The sequence below is a fragment of the Orcinus orca genome, chromosome 11 (assembly GCF_937001465.1).
Source record: "Orcinus orca chromosome 11, mOrcOrc1.1, whole genome shotgun sequence".
In the NCBI taxonomy this organism is placed as follows: domain Eukaryota; kingdom Metazoa; phylum Chordata; class Mammalia; order Artiodactyla; family Delphinidae; genus Orcinus; species Orcinus orca.
Window position 1 is genome coordinate 17,964,945 of NC_064569.1, and position 12,294 is coordinate 17,977,238.

The 12,294-nt window shown below is 34.6% G+C and overlaps 1 protein-coding gene across 20 annotated transcripts in view; it reads right to left on the reverse strand.

Moving 5' to 3' along the window:
* Positions 1 to 12,294, reverse strand: part of C2CD5 (C2 calcium dependent domain containing 5) — an 82,435-nt gene that overhangs the window by 4,060 nt on the left and 66,081 nt on the right. For 8 of the 20 annotated variants that reach the window (XR_007470039.1, XR_007470038.1, XM_004270921.3 and 5 more), the window contains 4 exons: positions 11,815 to 11,901; positions 3,328 to 3,378; positions 2,327 to 2,428; positions 806 to 996 (listed from right to left, as the gene is read on the reverse strand). Coding sequence is in view for 18 of the 20 variants with exons in the window: in XM_004270921.3 (XP_004270969.1) it covers positions 806 to 996; positions 2,327 to 2,428; positions 3,328 to 3,378; positions 11,815 to 11,901 (431 nt within the window). In the remaining 2 variants the exon portion in view is untranslated. The remainder of the gene's footprint in view (positions 1 to 805; positions 997 to 2,326; positions 2,429 to 3,327; positions 3,379 to 11,814; positions 11,902 to 12,294) is intronic. The other 12 variants (XM_033430243.2, XM_049694169.1, XM_033430249.2 and 9 more) reach the window with 3 other exon arrangements.

Genomic DNA, 12,294 nt, shown 5'->3' on the forward strand with positions numbered 1-12,294 from the left:
TTAAAAATACAAACTACCGCTGAAGTAAATTTTGAAGAGTTTATTGGGTTTCACACCTAAATAATTAAAAAATTTCCCCATTCACAGTAATTTGCTTAGCAGTCCTGCTCCAAAACATAAGACAAATAGAAATATAATCTTTTCTTGAGTTTAAATTCCTCTGTAATGCAAAATATAATAGGCTGACTGATTCTTAACTTTGACTACATCAAGTAGAAGATTAGAACTGCTGTTACTTAAAAAAAAAATTAAAGTTTAATGATATCCAGCCAGTGTGAGGTAAGAACTTGAACATTTTTACACACTGATGGCGAGAGGGGAAAAAAACAAGCGGCCTCAGTTTTTTTCAGAGGAAGAAAACGATAGAGCTAAATGACATAAACAATCCCCAAGACATCTCTCCATGATACAGTCCCTTACTATTTCTAAATGTAAACCCTTAAAAATTGCTATTTAAATATATCTCAGGCAAATACCTACTGAGAAGACCAAGCTGTTCTTTCAGGGCTGTTTTAAACCTCTAATCAAATGCGGATACATTTATTTGTTTTAGTTACCACATGATAAGGACCTGGAGTTTCTAATAACAAATGGGATTAAACACAACACAACTCTTATGATAATACTAGCTGCTAGAGACAATCCAGACAGGTTATGAAAAAAAGTGTGTGTGTGTGTGTGTGTGTGTGTGTGTGTGTTACTTCTGGCAAATAAACAACCAATTTGAAACTTGTTTGGTTTTGATACTAATATCTTCAACCACAGAAAACGCACAAAAACAATTAAATAACAACTATAAAATTACCTCACGAAGAGAAGTGGTTTCCCGAATAAAAAACATGTTAATTATCCCAAGATATTTCGTTATTTTTGCTCCAGGAATGAAGGAAAGAGGTGTCATCTTAACCACGCCAACTGTAGAATTTGCACAAGGTGGAGAAGAACGATTCCGGAAATTTCCTTCACCCACTGGACTTGCTTTTTCGACTGTCACAGCTAAAATTGGAGAAAGAAGAGAAAGCATCAAGATCATATGCTGGTGACTCAATTATTCCCTAAGGTTTCCAAATAAGTGGTGACAACATTCAGCTGTCTGTGAGGCTAAGCCATGTCATGAAAGAAAAGAAATTATCATGCACTGCATGCAATTAAAAATAGAGAGAGAAAGGAAAACATAAGAGGAAATGCTGGAATGTAATCTTTTGGAAGAAAAATGGCATTCCTGCAAAAGAAAATGTTGATGAGGTGGAGCTACACACACAATGATCGTTATAAAGTGAAGAAAAAGCGGTAGAGCATTAAAAATTATCTGCTGTAGGAACAAATTATTACAAGGAGAGTGTGAAAGTTGTTACATTTCCCAGTGCAGCTTTTTCCATCTTTTTTTCAGACGACTTCATCATTGTCAACTTGTAGATAAACCATATCTTAACTAGTTGTAGTAGGTTTCTTTTCCAAACCTTCTCGATCAAACTCATAATAATTTAAAAAATTCAACAAATGACCTTGGCTGTCTAAAAGTTGTTTGTTCATGAAATAACAAATAATAGCTACCACTTATCCAATAACTACTATAAACCAGACATATATACATATATATACACACACACACATATATGTATATATATAATCCTTACAACAACCCAGCAACGTAGGTGTTATCTCCATTTTACACGTGAGGAAACTGAGGCTCACAAAACTTAAATAACTTGCCCAAGGTCACACAGCTATTAAAATGGCACTACTAGGATTCAAAACCATATCTGGCTGGTTCCATATCTTGTGATCTTCTCCCTAAAACACAGTTCCTTCCCTTTAATGTAAAATCTTTCACTCAAATACCTCAAAGTCTACCAAAACACATGGAGTATAGATAAAGAACATGTAAGTACTGATCCTGAGTCTAGCAGTGAGATAAGAGTTGACCACTTTCTCTCTGGAAATACCTCATTCTTTTATCACTCTGGATATCGCTCTTAGTAAACTGACAAATACCGTACACTACCTAGTACCTTGGGTCCTGGAAGAGTGTCTCTTCAATAAGAGAGCTCATCATTTCCTTACACTAGATGATATAATATCTATATACTTTCAAGAATACCTTCACAAAAATAATATACTAAAAACACAACCCTACAGTTAAAGTTAAAAAAATCTAAAGGCCCTTCAATAGCTTTTGCTAAATGACCTTTAGAGTCTGCAGCTTTCACACTCCAATACATGATTGATTGGCAATGTTATTACTGAGTAGTCAGGTCTAGCCTTCACCACTGGGAAATCAAGGATATGCTTCTCAGATTGTAACATGGTAGAAACATCCGCCTACTTGTCTTAATTGATCCACGCCTTATGGTCTGAGCTTTCAGTTTAATGAGCTCTATCCAGCTGCTGCATCTGTCTGCAAAGGAACTGTAATCAACTGACGTTGCTGAAAACACAGACAGAAAACAAAAGAAAAAACAAAGAAAAAATATGGATGACGTCTCTTACTCGTCATAACACTCCTTCCGATGACGTAATTTAACCGTAACTTAGGGGAAAAAGTGGTCCTTTTCAAGTCAGGTAAGAGAGATAGTAAAGAGTCAAGCTTTAGACACTGATTTGTCCAAAACCAAGTTCTTGGCTGGCTGAGCATCTTTGGTGATGTCACAGCTGTGTGGTCTCTTAGGGGGAATGGAAGCGGGTCTAACAGAGAGATCAGGGAAAGGACCATACGCTGTGTTTTAACTAACTTCATTTCCCATTCTTTTTACTTCACACTGTTTTAGCTGTTTATATTCAGGGCTTTAATTTACAATCAGAACTTTGTGAATAATTCCTTGCCCTAATTTTACCCTGAAATCAAAAATAAAAATAATGAGAATCAAACGGTGAAGAATACATGAAAAAAAATCACTAGTTAACTTATCTTTTATTAAAATACCTTCTTTCTACCAATAGTAACAAGAAAGCCAAAGGGTCATTTTTGTCAATATTCTATTTCCATGTCTGATTTTGGCGACAAAGCTTCTGATAACATGGGGTGAGGGGCAAGTGTGAGCCTAACAAGTTCTCATTTTAAAAAGAATAACTTTTACTACTGCTGAGCTAAAAAACAATGTTAAAAAGCTAAAGCTTTAGTTTTAGAAAGTGGGACACTATTAAAATGCTAAAAATGTAAATATTTGTTTAATTACTATTTTGTAAGACACATTCTAACTACAATAAAGCCACATTTTGGTGTCTATTCCATCGTCCAGTGCATTTCTCTGATGTCTGTACGCTCATGAATCACCACACTAGAATTTCACACCTTTGGAGACTATTTGCTTGATTAGACAAACTCACCTCTCTGTGCAGCTGGTATACCTGAGTTAGAACTTGCACTCTCCAGGTGTTCTAATAAGACAATATGAACAACATTAGCTTGGGTGCTAAGTATAAGCAAGTATCTCTTCTTTGCTCTTGGTTAATACTCTCTAAAAGCCAGACGAATAGGAGGGAATCTTTATGGCTTCATTATAAAAGTAAACCAAATAGAAGTATTTAGGTTTAAAACACAGTTTCTATTGATATATGAAAACTAGCTTCATTAATAAATACCATGCCAAGAAAGATTACTTGTTAGTATAACACAAAAAAGGTTTCAGAAACTCTACACACAAAATATCAACACAGTAACAAATGCTAGTGGGATGGAAGCGGGATGTGAGAAAACTGAACAGAGAAAAGGGTCAACCTACTGGGAAGAAAATCTGAAATGAAAAACAGAAGGGAAATGTTTGTGGCGGAAGAGCCAGTAAGATTAAAAATTACAGACAAGGCAATGACCTATTTCTCACAGATAAACACAAACCTCAGCCCGACCTGCCCCCTCACCACCAACCCCTTCATTCAAGGCCTTTGCTTTCAGCAGCTCCTTCTGGAGCTATCAAGACTTTGTGGAACTAAAAGGTGACCGCTCTCCACGGAAATAACTAGGAATCCCAAACTAGAATCCCCTTTACAGTAGGCTCATGAAAGCAGCATCCTGCATTCTCCCTGATAGTTTGTATTTTTACTATAGATATTTAAGTCATTGTACAAATTTAAACAGTACTATAAAAGAAAGAAAACTTCATAATCCATTTCTAATGTTCAGGCTCTATCCACAATGGCATTATTTGAATTTTTGTTTCAAAGAATTTCAGACCTGAGAATATAGTGTGGCCAAGATAGAAATAACACATAAAGACACTAAGAATAATTTGGGTCAGCCAGTCTTTTTTTAAATTATAAACTAAGTAAATATATGTATTTTTGTCTCTGCTTAATGTGTTGACCTTCTGGTAATATTCTTAAATTAGCAAAAGTTATACTTTTCAAAAACTGGATTTATAGAATGTTTCTGTTGATTGGGTGCAATGGAAGTATCTCCCGCACCCACCCCACCCCCAAGTTTTTAAGGCAATGACCACAAGCTATACTGGAGAGTGTACAGTGGCTGACAATCCTCTTACAATACAGAACTGTCCGATAAAAGGGATCACTAGGTGAGGTCCATACAATGGCTATGAGGAGCGCACGCTGGACGCGCCCTGACCATCATGCCCTCAGACTGTAGTTCTAGAGGGAGTATCCTCCTGATTCAGCATCCTGAGGGGCAATGGAAGCCCAGGAAGCGATGGGACCTACAGGAGGAAGACCAGAACAGAACTGACATTCAGAGGCTTACCAGATCTCTAGGGACAGCTCAGCCTGGAAACAGACCCAGTGCAGAAGCTGGGACAGTAAATAGCCCACCCCAGGCTCATACATCCCAGGAGGGTCCCAGAGCTCTCGTATGTCCTGTGCAGTATATATAGCCTCGGTAAGTATAGACACAGAAAATATAGTCGGCATTAGGTATTCTGTTAAAGTTTTTAAAATGTGCGGATGGGAAGGAAACTAAAAGAAAAAGTGAAAATTACTAAAATTGTCTTCTATACCTTGATATTATCTTGGTAATACGGAATTCTCTAGTAGCAACTGTATATAATTTAATGGCAAGTACCCATGAAAAGAGCTTAAACATGTAGACGGTATCTGTTCCCATCTCTAAATATGCCAGGTGGAAAAAAACAAAGGTATACAATGATCTGTAGAATATTTGTGTTTTAAAAAAAGGATAGAGTATCCTTGTAAAGACAGACAATAACCTGTTAAAGAGTATCTTCCTCTTGCGAAGGAAAACGAAGGGAGAAGGAAGCTTTATTTTGGACAATGTGATTTTTTTTGTAGTATTTGAATTTTTCACCATGTACACTTAGTACACTTACTACTTTTCCAAAAAAAATTTTACGAAAGGTAGGGAAGAGGAGAAACAAGTGAGGGAAAATATTTATTCCCTGCCCTCAAATATGAATGTGTTTGAATTAAAATTTTAGAAGAACAAAACTTTTAAATTAGAGACATGGCTGAGCGACAAGATTTTTGACCTCACTGAAGGAGAGCAGGTTCATCTCCTAACATGCTTGCCAGGATGCTCATGTTTTCTCTCAGAGAAAAGGCCCAAGAGGAGCTGGTCCTGGCAGCAGCTGGACGTCAGCACCTCGGACTGGTCTGAACACCTCAAATATCTAATGACCTCAGACTCTCGGTCACTCTGCTCCTTCCAATTACAGTTTGGCTTCCCAGGTAGTAACAGGCTTTTCACAAGAGAAGGAACTGCAGATATTAGCTGTCTGGCTCACTGACAAAGGAGTAATTCTGCTTAAGAATAAATAAATACGTATGCAATCTCTAAGCCAATACTTAAAAAGACAACATATTTCATACTCAGGGGTAAATATCTTATTAAAAGTCCTTTGGGCTTTGTTGAGGAGCTGGCACCCAGTTCTGGCTATTTGCACATCTCTGGGGAAGAGTTTGACACAAATACTTCGTATGAGAGGCCCCACTGTAGCTGCAAAGACAGTCTACATCAAGCCACCCAGCAGCCCACTTCTCTTAGCATTTCCTTTCCCATTGAATACAATTTTGCTTTTTTAAGAAGTCACCAGTTACTGATAATCCCGCTATCCCTCAGAAAACAACCCTAGAAAGTTACTGAGGCAAACAGAACATGCAGATTGACTATTTTCTTACTACACTTGAGCAATTTTTAACAGGCCTTAGCGGAGTGGGGAGGGGGATTAACCTAGATTAAAGCAGTTTAGTGGAAATGAGCATATAGATGAAAAACAGAAAAAAAAATGTGGCAAGAATTCCTCCTCCCTCAATTATACACCTGCCAGTGCTTCCGAAGTTTGAGATGCTTCCATTATCCTAAATAACCAATGACAAAGGTATGGGTTAGCTATGATAGAGTTTTACACTGACTACTCTTCTAACAACTTACTTTCTACCATTAAAATTTACAGATCACCTTTGCTTTGAATAACTAAAAAGTATTTGAGATAATCTTTTCCAGTCACCCTAAGAAAATTACAAAATTTGAAAAACCTCCTGCAAATTCTGAAAAGGTTCTCTGGCAGATTAAAATATATGCAATCTGGAGTCTCTAAACTGTATGTTTTATTTTCCTGTTTAACCATTCTTAGTTTTAAATTATTATGATCAAAATTTGGTTTTATGTCCCTTTAAGCACTTCCATCAATCTATAATGCATTGATCAGCTATGTCTTATAACTATAAAATCTGGCTTAATGACTGAGTTAAACAAATGATGTACATAAACATTCAGTATAAATCTGGTCCATAATGGTCTTTAAATACTGGTGGATTGATAATGAAATTGCCATATTATAGTTAAAAATTACTAAGGCATACAGAAAGACACAAATTGTTTCGATCTGGATATTTCACTAGTAAAAAAAAAAAATTCAACTACATAGCTACACAGGTAATACATACAGTAGATGACAAAAGACATTAGCTGCCCTATTTGAGTCATTAAAGCTTCCAACCCCGGGTGTGCAACATTCTAACTCACTTGCTTTTCTTCTTCAATCCCCATCATTCACTCTTCCTCTCACTCCCATCCTTTGTATCCTTTTTTCCAAATAATCCTTGTTTTGGGTCAATAACCCAATTCAATTTTCTTTGCTTTTCACTCCCTCTTCCTCTGACTCTGGATTTCACTGCCCTCAAGCTCTTGGAAAAGCTAAGATTCCTTATCTCTACTTCTCCATCAACTCTTTCTCTCCTTCCCACTCCTTGGATGAGGTTTTCACATTTTCCACTCTTTAGTTTCTGTTTTCCTCTCATTCTCCTTCCCCTCAGCATTTTTCTCCTTTCAGGAGCCCTCACTCACTGCTGTGGCCACGGATAACATGAAGAACTTTAGCATTTTTCATAGTTGCTACCATTTGGTCACAATGACAAAATATATCTTAAAAAAATAAGAGAGAAAACAGACATGGAATGAACTCTTAATACATAAAAACATTTTTAGTTAGCATAAAGAATTATATATACTTGTAAGAATTCAGAACCATTAGTTGGCAGGAAGAAGGAAAAGCTAACTTTTGTAGGTCTTATAGATTTATATTTCTAATTACAAGTTAAAATAATGTGAGGCAAGTCATTTAAGTTTAAAAAAATTAAACTATCTTTTAAAATCAAATTTGGTTTAACAAAAAGTAATTCTGATAGCCGACCATAAAAATAAAGAAAAAAGCTTCAAATGTGGATACCTAATTATGGAGTATAATATATTGAGGGTGTAAGCAAACTTGTTTTCTTTTTTACTGAAATCCAGAATTTGACCTATATTTGTCTTATTCATCAGCAACTGCTCAGTGAAAAAAGAACTTCTCCCAGGCTATAGCTAATGCCACTGAACATGAGGATACCACCCCAGCATAAAGCAAAATGGACACAGAAACAAGGGTGATATAAAAAACTTTTCCTCTATACAGTTTTATCCAATAGTATATAAACACTAAAACTGACTTAATTAAACCCTTTTATAGCCTTAAACTCTCAGAATTTTAATGAAAGCAATTATCCTATTATAGATTAGGTTTATAAAGTATTTGAGATCTATTTATAGTGGTATATAATTCAAACACTTTTGTCTAATATAAGTTCTTAAGTCCCTCAATATGGTTTCAAATATCTCAAGATTCAGGTCTTTAGACATGTATCTAAAGTAACATGCCAACCTTTTATAAAAATTACATGCATAAAATTTTTAAGATTAATTACAGTTCATGAGAAATATCTTGATTTTTAAAAAATTTTCACCCAGATTACATTCACTCAGATTCCCTATTTTTACTATATTTGCTCCATCTTTTTTCATTTTCATTTCATAAAAATATATATCATTTTTAAAGCCTCTTAAAAAACCATTCCAGAGTGAAGTGACAGATATTCAGAAAGCTGACATGTAGATATTAATGAGGAGGAAAAAACATTATGAAAGTGGTATAAAAAATTTGCTATAGTCATCTTTTTTCTTAACACAGTTTCATTAAAAAAAGGAATTTATAGTGATGCCACATCATCTCTGTTCCTCATAGTATTCATCAAAGAATTTTGATGACCTTCATATGATAATGTCCTTTAAGAAATTACTTAGGCTCAGCATGTTTTAATATTTCAAATCGGAAAAATCATGGTAACTATCAAGGTAACACCAAATCAACCACAAATTTGAGACATACATCAAACTATTCTGTTACCTTGAGAAACAAAATATGTAACAAATATAACAAAAGATGGAAGGAAAAAAAATTAAGCATGGATGGACAATTCAGGCCCAAGCTTACTCTACACTGTCAATTAGGAAACATGTTATTGAAGCATCTTTTCTTCACATAATACTCACTCATTTTCAATAACACAAAAAGATAAGGAAAGGTTTATCTACAAGTGAAAAGATGGAAGTGTTAATAAACAGACTGTGCATACCTCTTGAGACTACTCTGTCAACATAAAAGGAAATAAAAAATTTTAATAAATTATCCCATTTGTGATAAGAACATGAAAAATAAATTAGTATTCAAAGTTTTCAGAATTAAAAAAGATAAATCTCGATCAGCTTAGCTAACTAACCTAACAAAACTATAAAAACTATATATTTATTTACTTATCAGTATTAGTAGTTAACTTTTAAACCTCTTGTGGTTGCAGATAAGAAAGTAGAGAAGTTCTCTGAGCATTTATTCCTCACCCTCACCTTTCTCTCTCCCACCTATTTCCTCTAAACTGCTAAGCTTAACTTTTCCCAGATATTTCTATTCTCTATTCAAAGCCTTCCTTCATGTTACAATGTTCAATTACTACTTTCATGATATAACACTCTATTATTACACTTTTCAGACCTTTTCAAAACCCATCCTATCCTCAAATTTTCCAAAACACTTCGAGATAACTTTTTCTAATATATACATCATAGCCCATGTTCTCCTGGCAAGACATGAGGACGCAAAGACAATACATAAGGATGCAACGTAAACCACAATTTACATGACTTTAAAAAAAGTAAACAGATAAACTTTTTAGTGTTCATTGATGATTTTAAAATGTAACATTCAAGGAAAGGCACAAAGGTTTTATAGTTAAGCACTTAGTATTAAAGTTTTATATATATTAGCATTAGATGTGATGATATTGATCATTATGAAGCTGACAATGGTGGCGATGATGATGACGATAAGGGTGGTATGATCTGATTCAGTGATTTTCAAACTTTTTGAAACGCTTTCTTCCAAGAAAATCATATATAGAAAGCTGATACATAAAGCGTAGTGCATTGAAGCTGCTCTAGTTCAGAAGTAGGGGGTCTAGAGACCTATCTTCTCACCCCGCCGGCACCTTGCCTCCTGGAAGGCCATGAGGCACCTCTGAAGAAACTCTATGGTCTGGAGGAACAGAGTTTAAAAATCATTGGTTTAACTCATTTGAAGTTATTTGGAAAATTAATTAACAGAAGCTCAGTGTGACCTCAGGCATAATTTAGCTTTTACGTTTTTAATAATAGGGACATGTTAATAATTGAAGAACCATAAACTATAGAAACTCAAGAAATCAGAGAAATTTAAAGGCTAGAGAGAATCTTAATCCTTTCACATTTTACAAATGAGGAACTAAAAGTGGCTTAATTAGAGGTTACCTGGCCCAAGTTCTCACACTTTATCAGTAGCAGAACTGAGAAGAAAAGCCAGGTCTCTTGGTTTACTACTCCACCTATGGTCCCTCTCCATGCTCCTTAAAATAAATTGCAAGTATTTTAGGGACTGTTCAGATATGACTTATTCTACTCAAATTCTTCTTTCCTTGTTTTTAAGTTCAGAGTATCATTTGTACAAAATATACTAATGACTTCAAAAAGCACTAGTTCTCATTAGCTTTGAAAATATTTTGAAAGCTATTGCAGAAACTGTAAGTTATCAATATAGATATGGCCAATATACAGAGTTTAAATCTAATCTTCTGCAGAATTCAGTAGCTATTAACAACATGGTAAAGTTGGGCTAACAGGGACCCCAAATCCACAAATAAATATTTGTATAGGTTAGCAATTGATCAAACCATTTCGTCGTTGCTGACTGGGTTTTTGGTTTTGGTTTCCCCCTCGCCACCACTGCTGGGTAAGGATAAATGAAGTGATACCTAAAAGTGGTTTGGAACTAACCCTGTGTTAAATATAAGTTTCTGTAGAAAATATGTGTTTAAAAAAAAAATCCTATCTAGTCAGTTCAAGGAAGATTCTAGATTGTTCTGCTTTTTGTTCTGAAAGCTATGTTTAGGTTATAAATCTGAACTCAGATTGTCTTTGGATTTGATTTTTCCTCTCTATTCTTTCAAGAAATTCTCTATGGAGTTCTAAATTAGAATTTTAATTTAGACAAAAAGGAAAAAGAACCACAGTTACCATGTTAGAAAGTTCAGAATCTGAAAGTAGCTTCTTTTCAGCTTCAAAATATGAGACAAGATCTATTTATCTACACAGGCCTTGCACTGATTTAGTAAAGACTCTATTGACATATAGGCAATGTGAATATAAAACTATGTTGTATTATAACTAATACGGTATCAGATAAAGTAACTGATAAGTAGAAACCATAAAATAATGTCACTTGTATTATAAAACAGAAAAATTAGAAATGCCAATTTGGTTTTAAATAACAAAAGCATCATTTCTAAGAATAAAAAACTTAGGAAAAAACACAAACTACATTTATTGTGTATGTAATGCTACAAGATAAGGTACAGTAATTCTGAAATTTTTATAATAAAAATTACACTGAAATCAGAAGAGAAATGGAAAAAACCACCTCCCACTTTTCTCCAAAGATTGTACAGATCTAAGTAGATCTACTGCTAGTGAATTAAGGGACAATCATTTTGCATTTGAAAAAATGTTCCTCAAATATAACCAAGACACCCAAAAGACAGAAAGCTCATCCCTTTCTCACTTGTACTAACCTCCACCCAAAACCTCTCCACATAGCTTCTGAAGAAAATAAGTATTCTGTTTGTCTATGAAAATCTAAAAATTTTTGCAGAAGGTTAGTGTTGCTAGAAAAAAATTTACCAGATATAATATAAATATCAAAATATACCATATGTGAATAGTTACTTTGGGAAATCCAAATCTCTGAAAATAAAACTTTAATACATTTGAGTTACAAGAATGGAATATCACACAAAAAATTACCTTAATAAGTCATGATGAGATTACTTGAGAAATTAAAATAAAAGGAACATTACTCTCTCCCCTTTATGAACATGAAGAAACATACAATGAGGGAATGAAGAATAAATCTCCATCTCAAAATTAAGTTAAGATTACCTACAGTGAAGAAGCAAGAGAAAGGATCTAGAAACTGGTATTTGTGCTTGCATTTCCCTTACTTAACCAACCTTTAGCCGGTGGAAAAGGATGAGAAGGAAGTGAATCTGAACAGAGCTCGAGGGGAAACTGCAGAAGTTCTTCATTATCTGTAGAGGCTTGAGAGGCAGGAAAAACACAAGTTAATTAGTAATGATCTCTTATTAATTTTTTAAAAATTACTCTGGGATAACATATAATTTCCCCCCCAACTCAGTTAATTCTGGTTGGTTTGTCCTTGCTTTCTTCCATGGGGGTCCTTCACCTGCGGACACTGAGAGTGGTTGCTATCTTCTCTGGTGGGGCTGTTGTGAGATTTAGAAAGGGTAATGTATATAAATCTCTTAGCACAGTGCCTGGCAAAGAATAAGCACTCACTAATGATTATTATTATCCTACTTTTTGTACTATACTAGTTCTATGACACTTAAACCAGTTATTATCTATATTTTTTGATAAATATCTGAACGCATAATCATTTAATACATCTGACATTAATTCAATGCTATAGA